At 28.4% G+C, this 10747-nt stretch overlaps 1 protein-coding gene across 3 annotated transcripts; it reads left to right on the forward strand.

The window, feature by feature from the left end:
• The first annotated feature begins 22 nt into the window (after positions 1-22).
• On the forward strand, positions 23-9822 carry LOC107064627 (Extracellularly regulated kinase 7). Of its 3 annotated transcripts, XM_015317519.2 has the most exons (11): positions 23-157; positions 2944-3163; positions 3258-3388; positions 3614-3789; positions 4344-4483; positions 4598-4790; positions 5426-5566; positions 5772-5938; positions 6523-6669; positions 6903-7057; positions 8600-9822. In XM_015317519.2, exons 1-11 carry the CDS (start codon positions 68-70, stop codon positions 9383-9385), a joined length of 2346 nt encoding a protein of 781 aa, XP_015173005.2. In that variant the 5' UTR covers positions 23-67; the 3' UTR covers positions 9386-9822. The 3 variants fall into 3 exon arrangements, with proteins under 3 accessions (XP_015173005.2, XP_015173006.2, XP_089029821.1); XM_015317520.2 differs by lacking the exon at positions 6523-6669; XM_089173695.1 differs by lacking the exons at positions 23-157; positions 6523-6669 and having other exon boundaries at positions 3033-3163; positions 3220-3388.
• Positions 9823-10747: the final 925 nt, after the last annotated feature.

The following is a 10747-nucleotide window of genomic DNA, read 5'->3' on the forward strand; positions in this document are numbered from 1 at the left end:
AAGTGAGAGACAACGACGACGAAGACGACGACAACGAAGACAACTGCAACATCCAAAAGGAAGTACGATGTCTGCCAAGAAAAACACCTCGAAGGTTTCCGAGATCGACGCTCACGTCAGCAATCAGTACGACATCATTCGACGTCTTGGCAAAGGGGTGACTCATCCTGCTTCTTAGTGTTATACTCAATCATTTTTCCTTTGTCTTATTATTTCTTCATGTAATTCTTTCTTTGAAATAATACATTTTGTTAATTTTTTTCTTTTTTCATTTTGATATTATGTATATGTGCCAATAATTATAATAGTGGGCCAGTATAAATGAAAAAATTACCTAAAATTTACTTAATATTAAGATTATTCATTATTATTATTATTATTATTAAGTGGCATTAAGAACTCGAAAGTTCATTGCCGATTAAGATTATTCATAGTTGAAAATAAATTGCAAAATAAGTTGTTTCAATTAATAAATTATAGGCACATATTTAATGTTCATTCAAAATTCGAATAATTATATTTGCGAATTTATTTTATTTGTTTTTTTGTTTCTTTATATTTTTAATATATTTATCACAAATATAATATTTATAAATGTTAAATTCTCTTTACATTCTCCTATCGTTATATATATATTTCTTTTTCTTTATTCCAAAATATTGGACAATCTTTTTGATGAATACCAAATTTACATTTTATCAAATGAATTTACTCTTTTACATACATACGTGTATGAAACAAAGCACGTGTATAGTCGATTAAAGTAGAGGTCACCTGTATCACTTCCTGTATAGTTAGGCTTATCGGTGAATACGTACGGAATTATTTTATTTTTGTTCATTTTCATTTTATTTGTCTTTTATTAATCTGAAAATCTCTTTTTAATTTATTACTTTTTCAAGTATAAATTAAATAAAACACGTTAGGAAAACGTTTGATTTTTCTTTCCTTTGTATCAAAGTAAATTCATAAACAAGTTATGAAAATTCATTTTACATTATATCTTATCTTATTTTTTCAACTACTTTTCATTTTCCTTGTAAAACGCTTGAAACCTAGCGTATATTATATAATTTAATTTGTTTCTCAAGATAAAAGGAAACTACGGTAAAAGAATTTAATTAACTGTTACGGATATTAATCATTATTTAAATTTATGTAAGTAACAAATGAAATGTAAATTTTAAAAGATGATATATAGTAGGATCAATAATCGCATAGAAAATATAAACTTGGAGACAATCGATATGAAAACAGTTTGGTGCCATCGCCATCACCGTCGCAACGAAAATAAAACGACCATTCGTCGTCATTCGTCATTCGTTTTAATTATGCATACATATATAATAAGAACTAATCGACCTAACTCGATTATAAATACAAAATCAATTTCTGTCATCATAAGAAATACTGCTGATAAACGTTTATCGATCAATAGAGTCTACAAGCAAGCAAAGACCTTCTCTTTTGACATGACATTGAAAATAATTATGTTGACCTTATAAAATAGAGAATAGAAAGAAAGAAAGAAAGAAAGAAAAAAAAAAAGAAAAGAAGATAATTAACGACGTACATCGTGTATTTGTCCGTTCATCTAATTTATCAAACTTCACTTTTATATTAATAGTAAACTTATCATGTTATCAAAGTTTTTTTGTTGTTGTTAATGATATAAACAAAAAAGTTCAACTGAAATACTTGAAATTAGGTTGTGTCTTCTACTGTACGGGCTGCTAATAAGTGCAGCATCAAAATTGCATCGAAATTGATTTTTAATTAAAAAAAAAACAAAACAATATAAAATTACAGGTCCAGAGTGGGATATTTGACATGCTATAACTGCATATGTTCGTCATATGTAAAATACGCGGTATTTTATGGAGGGCCACTATAGTGGCCCGTAGTATCTCAGTGGCATCTTATGGAGGGCCACTTATAGTGGTCTGTACTAATGAAAGGGTTAACTAATTATTATTAATTGAATCGAATAACTAATATTAATGTATCACTTCGATAGTTTGAAAATTAGAATAAAGATATACAATTCTAATAATATTATAGTAATGCAGATCAATAAGAAGATAAATTTGGGTCAAGGGAAAGTGATGTCCTTCGTCTAATAGGATTAGTTGTTGAGTTAAACATGTCGATTTAAAAAAAAAGTCATCTATCGTTACACTGCCGTTATTCTTATTCAACCTTGTGTAACACTCGATATTAAATATTTCCTTGTATACTTTTCATGTCATTAGATCTTATCAAAAAGATAAGACTGTATTAATCTATAAGATTACTTATTATATTAGCTTTCGATTAATCATCAATAATATTACGAATATTAATTATTAAAATAAATTATAATTTTATTTTGCATAGGTGGATAGATAGATAGATAGATAAAAATAATTATTAAATATTATTAAATTTATTTTAAATTATTAAGGATAATATATTATTTCGGGATCTTAAAGAAATAGGCTAGGATGACCGCAAATGGAAGGATCGCGTTCAGGGATGGGAACACTGCTGGAATTTGGTATTTGCTGCAATGAACTTTCCTAATGCTCCTTGTTCTAAATTCCTAATGTAATTGAACTAAGTAAATAGCTAAATAGTATATATATATATATATTAGCTAAAGTAAAATAGCTAAGTTCCTAATGCTAATTAATAATAATAATAATAATAATAATAATAATTTTAAATTATTAACTTATGTAGACAAATTATCTAATAAAATATTATTCATAATTTTATTTCAAAAAATCCAATTAAAATTCATGGAATTTTTCTTTATGTATAAAAATTATTATATATATATATATATAAAATATATATAATATATAATAATATTAATACTTATATATAAAAATATTTATAGTACTTATATACTATATAGATGAAAAAGAAAAACATGTATCAAAAAAAGGAATATTTTAACAGGCATACGGCATAGTATGGAAGGCAATTGAAAAGAAAACGAAGGAAACAGTAGCAGTGAAGAAGATCTTCGATGCATTTAGAAATCAAACGGACGCACAGCGTACATTTCGTGAAATAATGTTTCTACTATCATTTTCCAATCACGAGAACATCGTACGACTGATAGGCTTACATAAAGCGGACAACGATTGGGACATTTATCTCGTATTCGAATACATGGGTGAGTTTTCCCGGTCCGAAGAAGAATTCAAAAAGGTCACATGCGTCGTTTCTCAGACTTTTGGCCTGAAACACGTTTCGGCCCGTTTCCTCAGAAACCGATCTTCACAACGTCATTAAGAAGGGCAACATCCTCAAGGACATCCATAAGGTCTTCATCATGTATCAATTGTTCAAGGCCATCAAGTATATACACTCTGGTAACGTCATTCACAGAGACTTGAAAGTTAGTATCTCAATTTATTCTTATGCAAATAAAAATATTGAATTGCCCGGAAAGCTCGTATTTAAAAAAAAACAATGCATAATTGAAATAATAATAATAATATATATTTTGAACATTGTACTGTTTAAAATTCGACACGAAATTTCTGGGGAAACTTAATAATATTTATTGCTGAAAAATATTAATGAAAAGTATAAATAATGTTTTGTGAACAAAATTTAACAGCCATCTAATGTTTTGCTGAACGCTCAATGCCATTGCAAGATAGCTGACTTTGGCCTAGCACGATCTGTCACACATATCGGTGAAGGTGACGGCGAAACCGGAAGCGATCCAACTCTGACCGATTACGTTGCTACAAGATGGTATCGTGCACCGGAAATATTGATTGCCTCAAAAAGGTATTCCATGTATATATATATATATACATCTCGATTACATTTAACATCATTGCTTGTTAATTATCGATCGATTCATTGGATTTACACCTTTTACACTTGACACATTTTTTATTGAATTCTATTAGATCGAGTCATAAAATAACTTCCATTTTTTATGAGACCAAAAATGGCGTTTCTGCGACTGATAAGTGCAAGACACCTTTCATGGTGTTTTTTTTTTTGCACTCTTTGCAATTGTTGATCGTATCTATTGGATTTTGCTCCAATATTACCTTGAAAAGGTTCATCAAAGTCGGAAATACGTCGCTGCACTCGGTTCATCTTTTAACAACGTATCTCCAGAACGGAATTTTACAAACCAAAATTTCTGACTGCCCTATCAGTAATCAGTCCTGCACTGTATACGCTGTATATTTTTTCAGTTGCCACCTTAGTGCTATTAGATAGAGAAATAATTTACAAAAATAATAAAAATATCGAATTTCTTTCATTTGAAATGTTTAACTTTCAAAAAAATATATCTATGAAAATGAATGAAAATTGTTTCATTTAAGGTACACAAAAGGTATCGATATGTGGTCATTAGGTTGTATTCTCGGTGAGATGTTACTCGGTAAGCCATTATTTCCTGGTTCATCGACGATTAATCAAGTTGAGAGAATAATGGCTACTCTTCCAGCACCAACGGAAGAAGGTAATCAATCCTTTAATTCAAGTGATTTAACCAATGAATAAATAGTTCAAATCCATTTTATAATCTTTGTATGGCTTCATCTCATTAACAAATTTGTCTTGTGTTCTGTTACAGATTTGATTTCGGTTAGCGCTGGTTATGGTACAAATTTGTTAGAAAAAAGTCCTAGTGGTCCAAAACGTTCGTTAAAAGATTTATTGCCGGAAACATCGAAAGAAGCATTAGATCTTATTTGCAATTTAATAATGTTCAATCCTGTGCATAGACTGACGGCAGTCGAAGCTTTGGAACATCCCTATGTAGCTAGGTAAATAATAACGAACATGTACATTTTCCTTAAACATTCTCTGCTTTCTTGTTATCTCTCTCCTTATCTCTCTTTATCTCTCTCTCTCTCTCTCTCTCTCTCTTCTTTATTTTTGACTCATTATAGATTACACGTTAAATTATTATTAATATTATTCGGGAATAATTACAGAAATAATATTGTATTTCATTAAAATGTATAATAAATATTAAAATCTAACGTAAACAACGATTCGTGTAATGCATAATTTTATTAAACTTTATATATGGAAAATTATTCAAGTATTTTTGTTTTTTGAATAAAATTTCTATCTATTAGAAATTATTTTTGAATATAACAAATGTGTTTCGATAGAACGAAAAGAAAATTTTACAATTAATGAATTATTTTGTTATTATTAAAACTTATGCATAATATAACGAATTTTAATAACTCTTAAGTTACATTTTATTTTTATTTTTATTTTTAATTCGTAATATTTTATTGTAACAAACATAATAGTTGATAAATTTCGTGAAAGTGCATTCAAATGGAATAAATTGTTATACATTTATAGGAAAAAATTGCAATATTGTCCTTTGTATATTGCAACTTTAATAAAAATTATGAAATATCTGTTTCTTTTCTCTTTGCAGTTTTCACAGAAGAGGAAACGAGCCTTCAAGAACAACCAGCGTAGTGCCATTGCTAAGAGACGACGTACAACTTTCAGTTGAGGAATACAGAAATAAGCTTTATGCGATGATGGATGAAAAGCATAGGAAACATAAAAATATGCGAGTATCCTTATTTCCATTTGAATCTTACAATCTAATTGTGTCTGATTTATTATTTATATCACTTGAAAGCTTATTGTCATTTCAAACTCTTAGCAACTATTCTTAAGATTTTGAAATGTTTCCATATACGTAGGAAATTTCTCTCTTATTTGTTTTAACAAACATTAGACATATATATATATATATTTATATGCATATATAGGTCGAAAGCCAGAGTTAGACGTCTCTCGGAACATATCAGAAAGGAAACCTACAATTCTACAAATAATGGAAACTTTGTAGTTGGTCAAGGTGATGGAACAACTGGTAAAAATCTTCGTTCCTCGTGCGGTGATCTGCGTAATAACAAAAATAGTCAACAAACTAACGGTAATCTCAAAAAAAAAAAAAATTGATGAATTAAAGTATTACGTATTTTTTATCAATTATTTTCAAACAATCGTATCAAAGAAAAAGAATTAAAAACTACGCGAATATTATTTTTTATTTTTATAAAGAGAGAACATTTTTGAATATTCCTAATACATTATTCATAGGTCAACTATCGTCGAGTTTTCTCATTTTTCCTATCGAACTTGAATATACAATTTCCATATAAACTTTAAATAAAATATAAATGAATTTATTGATAAGTTTTTCATTGTTACGAATTTTTCAGATACAATCTTTCATAATACTAATTTATTATTTTATTATAGATCTTGAAATGTTACAATTTAATATCTTTTCAATAACTTTTACATTTTAACACGTACTTTACTTATTTCAGATTTTTTTTTTTTCTAAATTCAAAGTCAAAATGAAGAAACAAAATGATGTTTTTTAATTACTCATACTATAATGCTTTGATTTTTTTAGTTTTAATTAACTACGAAATTGTTCTGAAAAATTATTAGTTTATTTTCTTTCTATTAATATTAACGTCATGGATTATACATTTGCGTTTTTTAAAGCACGAGCAAGTTTGGCAAATAGAAAAGTAATAGCGGTGTCGCAAAGTCGTTCATGTGACGATAATGTTCAAATTGGTAATACGAGGATAATAAATACGTCAGGAAATATATCGATACAAGATAAATCAAAGAATACTCGACACAATGGTGAGATTAATATTGTTTAGTTATTTAGAAAAAAAGAAGAAAAAAAAACAAGAAAATTCTACCAACGTTTTAACGTGATATTTTTCATTATTCATTATGAACAAATTTTAATGCGAAAACTCGACGTATTTTTAATTAAAATATAATATTTGAACTTTGTTGATCTTAAAATGGTAAATAATATGATCAACAATTAATAAATTTGAACATTTTTATTTACTATTCGATTACAGGTAAAAATCCAACCTCTCAATACGCTTATAATCTTTCGAACGGTGATTTAAGAAATTTACCAGCAGGAACTACTAAAAGTTGTCTTTGTCTGAGTCAACAAAATCAACACCTGTCGAAGTCACAACGATCAATACAATCAGATCAACTAGCAGCGGTAAGAAACCGAAACATTTCATATTTCAGTGATAATATTTCTGCCTGTTTTGTTTGTATATCTCTTTATTTCTCTATACTTTCATTCTCAAATCTATTTATCTATTTATTTATCTGTATTTATTCCCATACCTCCTCCTCCTCCTCCTTCTCCTCCTCATACTGTTCTAACGATAGTAAACAAAACAATTCTATCGTTGCAGGCTACTTGTCGCGTGGGATTTGCTTAGGTATCGTACACCATTTAAACGTAGCTTACACACATTCATTCTCGCACCACATATTTGTTTCACTTCCTCATTTATTTTGTTCATTCGCATGATTCTCACTCAAATAATCTATCTCTTTAAACAATATTCCGTTTAACTCGTTTCGTTATTTACATTTTTCATATACAGGTAATCCACCTATAACACGGTAGATAGGTTCCTAGCAATTTCCATGTTTTATGAGACCTTAAAGGAGAGTTACATTCCGAAAACTTATTAACCCCTTAAGCAGCAATGAGATTGAAAAAAAAAAACAGCCAACCAATATCATTTTTTTTTTATTTTGCATAAAGACATAGTTTAGAACATTGTTTTGACAAAAGAATGAGAAAAATACAGAAATAGTCAATATTTTTATGTTAATTTTGGATTTTGTTCCACATTACAGAGAAGAGCCGAATATTGCAATGTTACACGTACTCCGACTTTTTAATCTTTCTTTTCGAATTACTTTTTCGGAAAAATACGATTCTTTATCTTTGCTTTCACATTCTTATTATATTTAAGTGTAAAAAATCATAGAAATATAAAATAATAGTGCTGCTTAAAGGGTTAAAAACAAATATTTTTATGTTTAAATCTACACAAACAATTTAACAATCTGGGTTGACAGTGGATTCTCCAAGTAGTACTTTAAGATCTTTGTAAACTTTGAGTGCTTTTTATTTAATAATATTACCATCCAATATGGAATTCTTTTTTGATAACTATCATCAATCCAAATGTTGCGTACCTTTTCTTTTATCTTTTCAATTATTGGCACACGGGAGCGAGTTGCGGATATCAAAAATTCTGCAACAACTGCACTTCTTATTTATTTTTCATTTTTCTTATTAGTTCTGGACGGACTGTTGTTTCATTCAAATTAAAACTTTTTCCAATATGAGATTTTTCATTTGAAAAGACGATCCAAGACTTGTATCTTTACTTTCAAAGCAATAAATTTCCTCTTAAACGTTATTTTTTTTTTTTTTTATATCTTTTTTTATCGGACATGGCTTGAGATTGAAACTCAATGTCTTATTAAAAACGAAAAAGTTATTTTTTTAACACACCGTGACTCGACGCAGACTGTCGCAGACAGCAGCATGAGACACTTTTGTTTTCAGGTCACGGAGATAAAAAGAAATATTTTCTGCAAAACAAAAGTTTTGTTCAATTTGCTTATAACACTTACAATTAGTATTACTTAATCTTATTACATGTTCAATTTCACAAAATCATTGGATAAAACGATAAAACTGTTTGATTAGTATTGAAAATTGTTATTCCAGTACGGTGCCAATATAAGAAACAACCAATTAGAAGGAGTAGCACGTACTAAACTGCGAAGAGGAAACTGCGATAGGCAAATACGTTCGACTCAGCATCATCATCATCATCAACGTCCACCGATAGTAAACAATAATATCGATCGATCTAACACATCTAAGTTGAATGAGACAAACAATTCGAAACTTGGTTTATTAAGGTATAATAAGTATTTAACTACCATGTTAAACAACAACAATAACACTAGCAATAATAGGATAACAAAACACTTTGTAACGACATCTCCAAGTAACAGTAACATTTTGAATGGGATTAGTAATAGTAGTAATAGTGGTGGAAGTGCAAGCAGTTCGGAACTTTATGCTCCACGAAGATCAAGTTCGCAATATCAAATTGTTAAAAATTATTTAAATCAGTCCTTACCACTTCATGCATCGTCAGCTCAAAATCAACATCGGCATCAGCATCGAAATCAAAATCAACAGCAGCAGGAACAACAATATCATTATCAAGAACGCCAAAGTGAAACTCGAGGATCAGAAAAAGTTTTATCAAAATTAGAAAAGTTGGATTCAATCGATAAGTATCGTATTAAAAATTTCACGTTGAAGAAACCAGAGAAAACGAAGATTCAAACGAAACACAGTTTAGGTGGATTAAGTGTTCTCAATAATGAAAAGAATTCGATCGAAATTAACTCGCAAACTATCGATAGTACCAATCAAGGTCATGGTATTATCAACGCTTCTGTTTACAAGGATTTACGTAATGGGATTATAAGGTGGTGATAAATGAATGAGAAAAACTTTCGAAAGAAACAATGAAAGTACAAATGTAAAAGTGAAAAAGAGAGAGAGAGAGAGAGAGAATAAAATAATAGGATAATTCAATTCTATATAAAATCGAACAACAAATAGAATCAAATTTTAAATCAATTACACAATATATCATTCACAGAAACGAATCATTCTTATTCACTTTTATGTCTTTATATCTCGAAAATAATTTTCTTCTGAATAGACGTATATATATATATATATATAAATTTATAAAAAAAAAAAGAAAAAAAAACAACAAATAAAATAAAAATCTAACTCGTGTGAGATTTGAAAATTGCAAATATTATATTCTCATACTTTGATATCTTCAAAAGTAACGTATATAAAACTTGATACTGTATAATGGATACATAAATTTACATTTATTAGAGAAAAAAAAAAAAGAATGATAATAATGAAAAAAAGTTACTTTCTCTCGCATGATGATGTGTTTCACATTTTTGATTGTGTATCTTTATAGAATAACTTATTATTGTTAGGTATAGCCTTTTAATGTCCATTAATTCACGTGATGTTTCATTGATACATAATTTTGCGTGAGAAAGTCTAATGATAAAGCTTATCAGATCATTCGTAAAGATATATGAATGATTAACAGTACTTTGAAAGTCTTTTTTTACGAACCTTTTTATAAGTCCTTCGCGTTTGCTATATATCGCTGTACCAAATATAATTAAAAAAAAAAAATAATAAATTTGATAATCTCTCGATCGATCTCGTAAATAAAGAAAAAAAAAACATCGAGTCGGGAGAATATAAGTCGTCTAAAGTGCATATTGTAAGATATACATTTTTTTTTTTTTTTTAATAAAAAATACAAAGACAATAAAAAGTATCGTCTGCGATATTTGTGTTCATAATTATGAAAATGATCTAATGTAAGTCATGTATCTCTTGTTTCGAGATATTTCAAGATTTCTATTTGAACACTCTATACGAATTCTATGTAATATTGAAATAACAAACATTACACTGGTCTGCAACAAAATACTTCTTCAAAAAATGATGTCATAAATATGAAGATTTTGATGCTATGAATCTGTTCCCGATGGCTGATTTTTTCTATCACGTCACCTTATGTTCTTAAGGGAGGGTAACGTTAATTCGTACAAAAAAAGGCATGTTTTTGTAAATTTTTTCTGACGACACAGTTAAAATCTCTTTATTAAAACCAATGGTATACATTAAAGTATGACATTCGAAAAATATTGTATAAAATTTTCACGTCCGAATAATTGCTGCCATTGCCGTATTTTTAAATATTTCTTCGTGAAAATTGTATACAATATTCTTCAAATGTCATACTTTAAT

Source organism: Polistes dominula, unplaced genomic scaffold, assembly GCF_049000335.1.
Source record: "Polistes dominula isolate Pdom_NZ unplaced genomic scaffold, Pdom_raw_medaka contig_33, whole genome shotgun sequence".
Taxonomy (NCBI): Eukaryota; Metazoa; Arthropoda; class Insecta; order Hymenoptera; family Vespidae; genus Polistes; species Polistes dominula.

Coding starts and splice junctions, on each gene's coding strand:
- LOC107064627 (XM_015317519.2), top strand. CDS start 68: ATGTCTGCCAAGAAAAACACCTCGAAGGTTTCCGAGATCGACGCTCAC. Junction 3,790..4,343: donor ATATTGATTGCCTCAAAAAG/GTATTCCATGTA, acceptor GTTTCATTTAAG/GTACACAAAAGGTATCGATA. Junction 4,791..5,425: donor GAACATCCCTATGTAGCTAG/GTAAATAATAAC, acceptor TTCTCTTTGCAG/TTTTCACAGAAGAGGAAACG.